Genomic DNA, 14,059 nt, shown 5'->3' with positions numbered 1-14,059 from the left:
ATCTGTCACCCACCTTTCTCGCGTGAACTACAGCGGTGGGAGCGTGTGGTAGCTGCCTCTGGCATGTGCATCACGTTGATCAGCCAGCCATCAAGAGTACTCCGGAACCTCCCGCTTTCGGCATGGATCAGGGCACCGAGCTCGCCCGCTATCGAAGGCGGCTCAGCGCTTCCACCTCTGTCGTATCACCAACCACATCCACCCCCTCACATCACACTACCCTTCCACATCCACCTCCACCCTACTGTCCGGCGGTGGATGAGATGTTCTCCACTAGGCTCACCCGTGTCGTCAACCGTGCCGCCGCCACTCCCGTCGTCTCCTCCCCCACCGCCTCCACTACCGCTCACCGAACCACGCAGTGCCTGTGCACGCGACCAGCACATCAACGGCGACAGTCATCGAGCAAAGTGTCGTATCCGCCCAACAGCAGCAAACCAAGTCCGGCCGCGAAAGCAACATCTTCTTCCGATAATACGTCTCAACCTCGACAGTCTCTGACGGGGCGAGGGCAAGCCTCGGCGGCAACGGCAAGACCTGTGAAGCGACATGGCAAGCGGAGTAGACTGCATGGACTGGTGGCGGAGCGGATAAGTAAGGGGAAAGTGCCTATCGATCAATTTGCGAGGCTGCCCTCCGTGCCGGGAGTGTCGCATTTGACGGAGAAAGGTGCGCAGAGTCTGCCCTCTCAGCTATACGTCGCTAACAGATTTCAACTAGACCTCGGCTTCGCCAACTTCTTCTCCCTGCACCGACCTATATCCGTCACCACCACCATCCCACCTCCCTCTACGAGCGAAGCCTTCAATAATCTCTTCGAAACGAAGCACCAGCGCGACCCGTGGGAAAACGGCAACTCCGCTGAGCGAAGACCCGAAGACGTCATCTTTACCCTCCACAACACTATCGAAGCACTCGAGAACCATGCGCAGAATGAGCGAGAAGACGGCGTACGGTGGGAAGTGATCCAAGAGTCCTCCACCAACAGCGATAATGGCGTCAAGCATCTGGATGGCCCGCCGCGGCAATCGAGGAGTTTAGAGGACTTGGTGACCCAGTTCAGACCTTATCGCGCTCCTCCTCCGCCTCAGCCTTTTCCCGAAGAGAACTCAAAAGCAGCGGAGAAGAAACAGGCGCGCGGCCAACGAAGACAGCATCAGCTCGTCATACGACCGCAGCAGAAGAGCTACCAAACCACCATCACCGTGCTCGAAGTCACATCCGCCAATGGGCAGAAATCGTATACCGCTTCTTCCAGCCCCATCGTCGCGATCCCTGACCCGACAGATGCCGCTGCGACGATAGTGCAGGCTGTGAATGGTTTGCACCAGCAGGCCGAGCACATGGAGCCGCGCATCCGTCTGCCGTTCCTCGAAAGGATGCGAAGGCGGCAGCGACTGTATACGCAAGCGCAGCAAGCAAGACTCGATGGTGAGCAGAGAGGATTCGGGACGGTCAGGCGTGCGCCGAGCGCGAGGAGGGTAAAGATGATTTTGATCTCAGTGAAGAGGCAGCGCAAGCTGAAGATGAAGAAGCACAAGTATAAGAAGCTTATGAAGCGTACGCGGAATTTGAGGAGGAGGCAGGATAGGGCGTGAGCGTAAGCGTAAAGCGGGCGAGGAAGGGGCCCGGGATGTTCGACTTCTGGAAGTAGCATGGGTTTTGGCGCTCTGAGCGAATCTGCTAAAGGCTGCAACGAGGTGGGATAAAGCGTTCGGACTCAGTTATTGACATCTTCAGCCGCTGAAGGGAGGCGAAGAGTCGGTGTGTCCTACGAAGCTTTGTTCATCCTACTTCTGCTTTTTCAACAATAGATACAGAGGCGTACAATACGTCTCTCAGTGTCACATCGGCCCAGAATGTCACATCACCTGGACGTTGCCGCCTTTCCAGCTCTGCAGGAGCTCCAGTGTAGTGCAGTGGTTGATGATGGTGGTTCCGTAGAAGTCCCGAGGATTGTTTTGCTCATCAGCATCCGGCCAACAGAAGGTCAAATGGCACTGAGGACACGATAGGGAATAAGCAGAAGCCTAGAACAATCACTGCAGCGCAGCAGCTCGACGAGTCAACGATGATACAGTACATCTACAACTCTCGAAACTGTGCCGCCATCGCCATGAGTGTTAACGTTGACCCGAGACATATCCCGCAATCTGACTTCCAAGTACGCACCGAACTCGTGAACAGAATCGAGGAACTCCGCATCGATGATAAGGACTAGTGCGTACTTGGGGTTCCTCTCAGTTGAGATCCGTGAGGCAGTCGGACCTTTGTGGCCGCTGAAAGCTGGTCGAGATTTCCAGGCATAAGTTCCTAACGCCACAGGACTATGATAACGCGCGCCGAGACGGCACCAACTGCTTCAGAAGCCTGTGAGGAGTACTTACGCCTCGTTGATAACATCTACAGGGCTGAAGGAAACTCAATCGATATCAGCGTCTTTGCGGCGATGACACAGACGGTCACAGGTGTCTGGCTCCACTTCACGCAGGTGAGCGATATTTCGTCCCCTTTCTTCCCACAAAACGAAGAGGCGTGCTTTGTTCTGTTCAAAAGTAAGATTGCTGACAGCTCGGAACACAGTAGATGGCGTCGTGATCAGCAGTAACGCTTTCTTGTTCACTTCGTAGGAAAGCACCTTAAGCGTCGTGCATTGACTTCACCCTTTGCAACGTCTGCGCATCCCAGATCAACCACGGTAAGTCCAGCCAAGGATATGGACACCGAAGTCACCATTACCCCGACGGAGCATCAGGAAGTCCTCACTTTCTTCCAACCAAACTTTGCCACGCCAGAATACCCTTCGCCATTGATGGACCTGAATCCAGTTCACATACCCGGATGTGGATCCAGAAGCTGGGCCCAGCGACCCTTTCTGCCGCGGAGAAGTTCTCACGATATTCTGCCGCCTTCTCTACCTACGACCAAGCCTACATTTCATCTTTGGCGGTCTGTTCGGTCTGTGCGGTCTATCATTGCCTTCAGCATAGGCAGCTAGGATGGGTGTGACAGGGACTGGGGTCGACCGTTCTGGGTGGGCGAAGAAGAGCCGTCTCCAAGAGCACACTCTCAACCGTGTTAGCTATCTAATACCGATAGAGGTTCCTGCTGATGCAGCTGATGTGTTGGGGAACTGGATGCTTCCGGAGCTCGAGCGGTAGACAGGCATTGCCAAGAGCGATAGGACGTAGTAGGCCAGAATACCGAAGGAGGAGAATGGACAGACGGGTCAGAAGTATACGGCTGCTATAGCTGGTAACAAGATATTGGCGCCGCCCGGCAAAGCTAAGCTCTAGACTACGTCTTGATATTAATATCGCCTAGGCTTGCGTTTTCCTAGCCTTACTATCAGCCTTTAGTAATACCTCTTATCACTGCCAGCAGGCGGAACACAGCTAGCGCCAGACTTGACGCTGCAACCTCTAGTCTACTACTTCTTAGTTAACTCTTAAAAGCTGAACCATCCGCGTCAAATACCTTCATTGTGAAGCCACAAAACACGGCCAAGACTTCCGGCGCTGATGTGACCGTGTATTGCTATCGTCGCTGGGGTCAAGCTTGCTGGCAGTAATGCGCCGCGGTAGCAAGGTCGTAAATGCTAACGAAAAGCCTCCGGGAAGGCGGTGTAGCTTTGACAGACTGAGGAGGAGCCTTGTAGGAAGTCGGCAGAGTATGCGATTGATACCGGGTCTGTCCTACTACGGTCAATGTTTGGCTGGCCGTCGTATGATGGAGCAAGCGTCAATGACTACAACGCCTGAGGACATCACCGGAAACCTGGCGGAGCGGACCAGTAGCATCGGATAGCGTATCCGCTGCTCAATGCGAAGACCGGAGGATATGCGAATGCATTCGGGCTTGTCCCTCCACAATCAGTGCCTGGCATATACGGCTTGGCGTAGCAGTGTTGACGGCCGCACCACCCACGGGAGGCTACAGAAGGCTTTCGGCTTGAGAGGTTGAATTAAAGTGCTCTAAGCGACATTCGATACGAAATCCGACGACTATGCGCTCAATGTGAACCTATCCCACTGCATCAGACGATTGGCGTACAGTGCAAGCTATGCCAGCTTGGATGCGCACGCCTGCGGCATAGTTCAGATCCGACTGCGACGACATTGCGTGACTACGAAAATGCCCGGGATGAATCCACTGGCTGTCCAAGTGTAAGTGCGGTATCATTGGTGCCATAGCTGAGATTGTATTGAAATGCGCAAGCTCTCCGACAGCATGCAGCCGGAGGGCGCCAAGCCATCACCGCCAGCCACACCAGAATGCCGCTTCGAAAGGTGCACGAAGACACGAAATGCGCACGAAGACGAGACCTGGATTCAGTGTCAGACTGACGTGGTTGTTGTATCGCTATGCTAACACGAGTACGGTTCACAGACGATAAGCCGCAAGCCACCGAACGTATATCGCACGACCACCTACAAACCTTTGGGCGTGCCGCGAGCCTTTGCACGAAGCTAGCAGACTGCAAAGTGATTCCTTCATATTGTGTACCGTAGGTATTGTATGCTCAGCATCGCACGCTCCCGTAACCGACATCGTCGCTTTTGTAGCGGGAGTGCTCGCACATCACACTTGGAATGGCGTTCATGACCGTTCAAGGTAGGACGGACCAGATCGCAGAGCGTAGCAAGCTGTTCGACGACCTCTTCGCTAACGCGTTCACCAGTGAGCCCGCCTCACACCCCGCTTGCTTCGCCGTCTAGTATACCTAGGTTGCACTGGCGATTACGTCCGTCGTACATGAAGCATTTCGAACCGTTTGAGCGCGCAAGCGTAGGCATCGAGCAGCAACGACCGCAGCGTTCAAGACTTGGTGCAGAGGGCATGAAGACGCGGAAACCAGTGACAACGCCAAGCCACAAGACACCGTGCAATATCGTGTATTCGCACATATAGTCAAGGAGTTCAGCTTACGACTGACGCGCACTCACCGCCGCACGCAACTATCCTAATTGCTGTCGTAGTAGCCGCTACACTTGAGACGCGCAATCCCCGCCGCACTCGACGCTTGCGACACCGTCTGCTTCGACCGCTCGCTTTCTCCGCTCTCATCCACCTTTCACTTCCGCCCCTTGCTCCCACCGCTCGTTTCATATGACACCGCTCGCTGCCGCAAGTTGCTCCTAACTGATCGTGTGAGTGCAGTACCGCTCGCCTTTGCTGCTCTTATCTGGTCCCCCGCTTCCACCGCCTTGCTTTCGTCGTCACGCGATACTGCTCGCTTTTAATCGCCTGTGCAATGCCGCCCGCTTTCGTCGCCGTACATACTGCGCTTACGAGTTTGCGTAACGTACCCGTACGACAGTTTAGGTAGTGTAGCTCGTAGAAGTGGTCGGCGAGCGCTACTAAGCCGTACCGGCGCTTAGCAAGTCCCGAGAGTGTCAGAGCAGGTATAGTAATGCCGTAGGCGAACCCGTAGTAAGTAGGAAAGGGGTTTAAGTTATAACCCGCAAAACGACCGAAATTGATGAAAATGCGGGTTAGGGTTAGGGTTAGGGTTTCTACATTAGTAATAAGCAAGGCTTATCTCGTTCCTATAATAAAGGAATTTACGACCTATCTAAAAGAGAGTAATAGGTTATTATAGAGCTATTTAGAATATATCGAAATACTACTTAACTCTTTTAAATATTTTACTTATCTTTAGTAGATCTTCTTAACTTTAATATATATACTAGTTAGTAGATAGCTTATATTTAAATATATATTATCTTTTATTTAGAATATAACTTTTAAAGATATATTCTTATAAGTCTACTTAAAAGATTTAAAGTTACTATATAGCCTTAGTCTTTATAAGAGTATATTTACTTACTACTACTTTATAGAATTACTAAGTTCTCTATCTACTATTATAATATACTTATAGTCGCTATATTAAACTTTCTTAAAAGATTATAGAGTTTTATATATTTTTATAGCTATTTACTATATTAGAGAACTTAAGATCTACTAAAGAGGAATTATATTATACTTTCGCTATAGGCCTTCTAGAGTCTTTATTAGATATATATATAGAGTTACTATTCTATATTATATTATATAGATATATTACTTTATAGTAGTAAATAGTCGAGTTTACTATCTAGTAAATTCGATATATTTAATATATTCTTCTAGCTATAGATATAAGATTTAGCCTTATTTTTAAGATAAGTTAGAGTTAAAAGTTCTTATATTAATAGTTACTATTAAGCTCTTTCTCTTTAATAAATATAGAAACTAATACTTCGACTATATATCTATAGATTATTTTAGTCTTCTAAGAATATAGTCGAGTAGGCTACTACTTAGTCGACTTAGAGTAAGCCTATATATATATAACTATTACTTTCTAGTAGTCTTACTACTAGAAGATAGTCCTTATAAGCTTATATATCTCTTTACTATATTATAGTCTTAAAGATATAGTATTTAAAGATTAGCCTATTAGATCTATTTTAGTTAATAGAGCGGTCGTCTTAAAAGTATTATAACTCGCTACTATTCTATATAGGTTTCTAGGCTAGTTAGTCGTTATCTCTATACTACTAAGTAGCTTAGTACTAGAGTTATTTTCTTTAAGCTACTTTAAGGAAATATAGAGATCTAGAGTATACTTTATAGCTACTACTAGTTTAAGTTAAAGTATTAAGAGTAATAGTAGAAGGGTTATAGCTTACTTTTTTATTACGCTTTTTATACTTTCTATATAGAGTTTAGTATAAAGTATAGTATTCTTACTTAAAGTTATATTCTTATATATAAATAGAGCTATATTACTTACTTTAAGGTATTACTAGATATCCGTTATAATAGTTTCTAAAGTACTTATATTAATAGGCTATAGATAGATATATACTTTATAGTATAGTTTATATCGATATTAGTATAGTAGTATTAAGTATAAAGTAAATATATACTTTATAGTTAGAAGTAGATATCTTTCTAAATAGATAAAGATAGATTTATACTTTATAGCTATAAAGTTCTATCTTTCTAAATATATATAAAGTATATTTATACTCTATAGTAGTAATTTAAAGTCCTTCTAAATAGAGTAGAGTAAATATACTCTACTATATATTATTTTATATTATTATAAATAATATAGTATAGATTTATATATATATAGTTCTATATTATTATAGATAGTATAATATAGATTTATATATATATAGTTCTATATTATTATAGATAGTATAATATAGATTTATACTTTATAGTAATAGTTTAGTATTCTTCCGAATAGAGTAAAGTAAATATACTTTACTATATATCGTTTTATATTATTATAGATAGTATAGTATAGGTTTACGCTTTATAGCGATAGTTTAGTATTATTATAGATAGAGTAAAGTAGATATACTTAACTATATATTATTCTATATTATTATAGATAATATAGTATAGGTTTATACTTTATAGTAATAGTTTAAAGTCTTTCTAAATAGAGTAGAGTAGATATACTTTACTATATATCGTTCTATATCGATATAGATAGTATAATATAGATTTATACTTTATAGTAGTAGTTTAATATTATTATAGATAAAGTAGAGTAGATATACTTTACTATATATTATTTTATATTATTATAGATAGTATAGTATAGATTTACGCTCTATAGTAATAGTTTAGTATTATTATAGATAGATTAAGTAAAAGTAGAATCTACTAGAAAAAAAGTAGGGAAAATTATAACTAGGTTTATAAGAGCCTAGTCGGTCTAGATCTTAATATCTCTATCTATACTATCTATAAAATATAATATTAAGGCCGCTTTAGTTATTTATAGGATTAGTACTACTTTTTCCTATTATTATCTATTTAGTAGAAAGTCTACCTCTATATATAGACTAAGTAAAAGCTACTTTACTTACTACTTTTATAGTATATATTAGTTCTATTATAATAGTTTTAAGCTATAAGAAAAGTAAAAGTAAGCTTTATTACTTTAGTAGAAAGGATAAATATATTAGATATAGTTATATTAATATTAGTATTACGGCCTACTAGTATCTAGAATACTTAGCTAGATAAACAATATAGAATAATTAGGTAGTAGAACGAGCCGTAATACTAATTAGAACTTTAATTAGTTAATTAGCTTAATTAAGAATACTAATTATATTAACTATACTAATCTAAGAATAGTAGATATAAATCTCCTTTATATATAGCTATAATAGATTTCGTAGTTAGGAGTTTATATTTAACTTATATTATAAACCGACTAATTAGAATTAACTTATTACTTTATTCTAATCTCTTATATCGATTATACTTTAACTAAGTAACACTTTACTATCGACTACTAGACTACCTAATAAGTACTAACTCTACTTATAATAATAGAATTACTTAACCTCTCTTATATAAGTATAATAGTATATAATACTTTAAATACTTTTAAGAATATCTATTACTAAAAGATCTAAGTAGAGTATCTCTATTTCTAGTAAAGTAGGAAGTACTAATATAGTATGCTCTACTAACTATAATCGGTCTAACGACAATATAAAGGTCGCTAAACTCGACTTATACTATAGAGACTAAGAGAAACTCGATAACTAGTTTAACTAGATATATATCTTCTTCGAGTTTAACTCTATAGAGTCTATAAAGTAAAGCCTATTTATAATAGCCTTCCTTCGAGGCTATACTTAGTACTACTTTAAACTATATCTTACTAAGTACCTCGATAGTAACCTAAGATATAATAAAGATATTACTAGGATCTTTAGAATATTTATAGGACTTAAGATAGTCTTATAATAAGTCTTTATAGTCTCTAATAAAGTCGAGAATATAGTTCGTATTATTTAAGATATTAAGTAGACTAAGTCTATATTAGACTATATAACCTAGTTTAAGGAGTACTTATAACTTACTAATTAGAACGATATAGCTCTATATACTATATATTACTAAGGCCTAAAGGATTAGGTTAAGAATAAACTAATAAGATATAGAGATATTACTAAGAAATTAGACTAGTTAATTAAGGCCTCTATTATAATTAATAATAAGCTTTATAAATATATAATAGAGAAAGGCTATAAGTTTAACCTCTAGTACCCTCTCTATAGTTAGAAGAATTAAGGCAGAAATCGGCTATATTATACCGACCTATATAGACTAGAGGTAGCCTCTATATACTTAGATATAATAAAGAAGGAAAACTCTAAGAGTAGCTATAGTAAAAATAGTAAGAAACTATATCCTAAAAGAAAGAAAGCGATTATATATTATATATATAGTAAGGAAGACTATATAGTAAGAGATTATAGCGTTAAGAATAAAATATAGTAGCTATAATTTAATATAATACTAGGAAAACCTAAGAAGTATAAAGTAATAACCTTATAATAACCTTTAAAGGATAACGGAGAATAGAGAATACTATAAGACTTTAATAAGAGGCTAGTTACTAGCGAAGTAGATAACTCTAAGTAGTTTCTATAGAAATAGAATACTACTACTAATAAGACTAGTAAGCCTATAGAAGATAGCGAAGATATACTAAAGGAAGAAGAATAGAAGTTAGTATAGATTAAAGAAAAGAAAGAAGTACTATATAGATTCCTTTATTAGATATTCTATTATAATAATTAGTATAGAGAGTACTATAGTAGTAAGGAAAATACTAGATAGTTTCCTTAGAAGCTAAGGAAACGACGAACTATTAATATAATTAGTACTTAGTAACTTAAGATACTAGAAACTCTAAATTAACGCTCCGAAGAAGAAATATAGAAAGATAGCGAATAAGGCTATACTAATAAAGAAGATACTAGCGAATAATTATTAGATAACGAAGTATTAAATAATAAACGAAATAAGCTCTACTATTTTAGTTTAGAAGGAAAAGACTAAACTATAGAACTCTTTCTTATAATAGCTCGATAATATAAAGAAGTATTTCTAAAGATTAATAGAAAATAATATTTCTATCTAAAACACTTCGATTAGATAATTAGCCGCTTCTATAATATATTCTAGAACTACCGACTCTATAAAGTCGAGTATAACTTTAAAATAATTATATAAGAATAACTACTAATTAGGAGCTAGTTTACGCCTAATAGCTATTTTCTCTTAAATAGGCTTTTCGTTAATAAGTAGATAAGAGATATAGTATAGAACCTAAAGATTCGCTATAGTTAAGTATAATATATCTAAACTATACTTAACTTAAGAGAAAAGATAAGAGAAGCCTTAAGAAGTATAAATAGTCGATAAGCTAAGATAGTAGCCTTATATAAATAATAGAAATATAATATACTATTAAAGGAGAAACTACGAAGCCTTAATAGCTTATAACTACTAACTCGAGACTAATAAATAGAATAATTCCTTATATTACGATAATATATATAAGAACGAATTATACTATAAAACCGAAGAATATTAAAAAACTAGAACGACCTATTAATAAGAGTACTTAATAGAAACTATATAGTATAACTACTCTAATATTAGAATATATAGTATTTCGTACTATAGCTACTATTAAAAGAAACTCGATAATAATTATAGTCGACTTAGATATAAGTAGGAACTTTATATCGCTAGAATATATAAAACAAAGTAGAATTACTATCTAGATAAAGAAAGATAGATACGAATTATTTATAGTAAATAGTATAATAATATCTATAGTAGATAGCGAGATAGTACTACTTCTACTAGATATCTAATAGTATTATAAGAATATTATATTAGATATTATATCGATAGCTATAGAAGATATTATTTTAAGAATATCTTAGTTAAGATATTATAATCTAGTAGTTAACTAGAGAATAGAAGTATTTATATTTAAATAGTATAATTACGTAAATTATATAGAGCCTATATATTAGTAATATTTAATAGTAGATAAAGTGTTATAGAAGGAGGCTAGCGAGATATATAGAATACGAAGCGGCCCGACGGAATATTGCCTATACGCCGTAGGCGAGGCATATAACGCCTTAGCGTAAAAGCTTCTTAACTACTCGGAGCCTACGCTTCTAGAGGACAAGTAGTTGTTAGTTCTATTCGGTAACTAATAATCGGTCTACGGAGCTCTATATACTACGAGATACTTAGCCTAAAACCCTTTATATTCCTCTATTAGTTCTAATAACTCCCCTCTATCGTAGCCTATAAGGCCCGAGATAGATATCGATCTCCCCGACGTCGAAGTATAGGCAAGGAGCTATAGAGATATACCTATAGACGTAATATCTAGAATAGAGATACCCGACAAAGAAATAGTCGACGTCGAGGTCGTCGATACTACGTAGATAGAATAATAGTAAGAAAGACGAGACTACCTTTAGATAGAGGTCGAAATCGAGAGGCTCGAGTAGTAGCTTATAGCTATATGCTATATTTATGCTGCCGGTCGAACGCTAGGAGTAGTAAGGCCGGAAGAAGAAGTTAGAGATAGTAAGAGCTCTATAAGTAGTATATACTTTACGTATATAGATAGTAACTTCGGCGGCCGTCTTAGGCTTAAGGAGCCTAAAGCCTTTAGAGAAAAAACTCTAAAGGAGGCTTATAACTTCGTATATATATTAGAGTTAACCTTTATATTAGTAAGGGACTCCTATTATATAGAAGAAAGTAAGGTCCTATATAGAGTAATATTCCTTATAGGCGAACTATATAATAGCTAGTATAGTACCTATAGGGTAGAGAGCCTAGAAGGCTATATATAGGCCTAGTTTAAGAAGTTTATCGACGACTTAGTCGAAGATCCTACGAATCGTATACTTAGTGTCCTAGCTACTTATAAGAGCGTAAGATAGCGAGAGAAGTAGTCGATATAGACTTTTGCTACTAAGTTAGTAACGTTAGAGGATTAGATACTACTATATACTAAGAAGTAGTATATTCGTTATCTTCTTATAAAGCTAAGGCCTATACTACGTATAGCGATTATTACGTACTATCCGATACTAAAAAGGTAGGAAGACCTCGTATCGCTTACAATATATCTAGAGACCGCTTCTAGAAGCGACCGCTTCTCTCTATAGCCTTATACGTATAGTAAGAGGTAGACGGACAATATCTACGACCGACGAAGTAACTCTAAGAGAGGGAGGCTTAATTAACCTCGATAACTCTAGTAAGATTTAGGTGTAGTAGGCTACGCGCTAGAGAACTATAAGCGCGGCGAAGAGCACGAGAAGTTTAGATACTATAAGTGCGAATAGATAGGCTATATTCGGCCGAACTACCTCTACGAGGAACAAGGAAGTAATCCTTTAACCTATAGAGTCGGCGTAACCGACGTAAAGGCGGCGAAGAAGAGTACTATATCGAAGAAGTCCGAGTAACTTACTAGTATCTACGTAGTCCGCTAGAACTCTATTAAACATAGTGTTTAGTCTTAGCCGGCGAAAAGCTTAAAGGGCGTAGTCGATATATAGGATCGATATATAGAGGCAAGCTACTTACTTAATAATGCCGCCGACATAAATATAATCTCCTAGGCCTTCGTATTACGATATAGACTAAAGAAGATACTAATTCCTTTGCCGTTAATAGAGGCATTTAGAGGTAAAACCGGCTACTACTATAGGGTATATTAGGTTCGCCTATATCTAGTAGACTTAACCGATATAGAGTATCTAACTAAAGGTATCTTCTATAGTGTAGATTTAAATAGCTTTAACCTACTACTCGGCCGCCTATAGCGCCGACAGTATAGAGTAGTCGTTAATAGCCGGAACGACTATTAGTAGTACGTAGAAGAAGGCGAGCTCCCCTTAGTTCGCGTACGGCTAGCTAGCGCCTTTCTTAAAGATATTAAGTAAGTATAAATAGTATATACTATTATACTCTAGAAGGCCGACACTACTATGCCGGCGGAGTTAAAAGATTTTAAAGATATTATTATCGATAGAGATACTAGTAATAAGCCGCTCCCCGATAGCGTTAAGTATACGATCGACCTAGAACCTAATAAGGAGCCGCCTTTCCGGCCGATATATAATCTTTCGATAACGGAGCTATAGATATTATAGGAGTATATCGACCTAGCGCTCTAAAATAGATAGATCCGTTATAGTGTTAGTGCTATAGGCGCGCTAATCCTCTTCGTTCTAAAGAAAGATAGTAGCCTTCGTCTATATATCGACTACTATAGCTTAAACGTAATTATAATTAAAAATCGGTATCTATTGCCTTTAATTAGCGAGACGCTAGATTGTCTAGGCCGTATAACGGTCTTCTCGAAGCTCGACCTTAAGGATATATACTACTATATTCCGATTAAGGAGAGCGATTACTAGAAGATAGCGTTCTATATATACTATAGACATTTCGAGTATAACGTAATACCGTTCGGATTAACGAATATACTAGCGACTTTTTAGGCATATATTAACCGAGCCCTAGCCGGCTTAATTAATATGTCGTATATTGTCTATTTAGACAATATCCTAATATATAGCGACTTATATACAGAATATAGTCGGCACGTATAAGCTGTCCTAGCTCGCTTATAGAAATACGACTTATATGCTAGTAAGAAGAAGTACGAGTTCTATACTACTAAGGTAGAATTCCTAGAATATATCGTTAGCCCCGAAGGTATATCGATAGATAGAAGTAGAGTAGCTATAGTAGAAGAGTAGCCTATATCTACTATCTTCCGAGAGGTCTAAGTCTTCCTTAGCTTTATAAACTTCTATCGGCGCTTTATTTGTAACTATTCTAAGATTATGTCCCTACTAACTAGCCTTATAAAGAGTACGAAAGATAGGAAGAAGTCCGGTCTACTCTAGTAGGGAGAGAGCGAGGAGTATATATTTCGATCTATAAAAGCGGCCTTCTTAGATATACTAATCCTCCGTTACTACTAACCTAGTATAAAACTAAGGCTAGAAACCGATACTTCTATATTCGCGATCTCTACTATCTATTCCTAACTACTAAATATAGAGGAAGAGCCGGCGAAATAGTATCCTATCGCCTTCTAGTCGTAGAAGCTAAATCTAGTAGAGTATAACTATAAGATATATAATAGAGAACTACTAGCTATCGTTAAAGGATTTAAGTAGTTCCG

General features: G+C 39.0%; 1 protein-coding gene across 1 annotated transcript; it reads left to right on the top strand.

Annotated features, from left to right (window-relative positions):
* Positions 1–122: 122 nt before the first annotated feature.
* Positions 123–9,537, top strand: BAUCODRAFT_145634 (uncharacterized protein; the record flags this gene model as incomplete). Its single annotated transcript, XM_007675617.1, has 3 exons — positions 123–1,560; positions 2,016–2,220; positions 9,492–9,537. 3 exons carry the CDS (start codon positions 123–125, stop codon positions 9,535–9,537), a joined length of 1,689 nt encoding a protein of 562 aa, XP_007673807.1.
* Between the last annotated feature and the right edge of the window lie 4,522 nt (positions 9,538–14,059).

This window comes from Baudoinia panamericana (genome assembly GCF_000338955.1).
Source record: "Baudoinia panamericana UAMH 10762 unplaced genomic scaffold BAUCOscaffold_3, whole genome shotgun sequence".
In the NCBI taxonomy this organism is placed as follows: Eukaryota; Fungi; Ascomycota; class Dothideomycetes; order Mycosphaerellales; family Teratosphaeriaceae; genus Baudoinia; species Baudoinia panamericana.
Note: the sequence above shows the minus strand (reverse complement) of the source record. Positions and strands in the feature narration are given on the sequence as shown.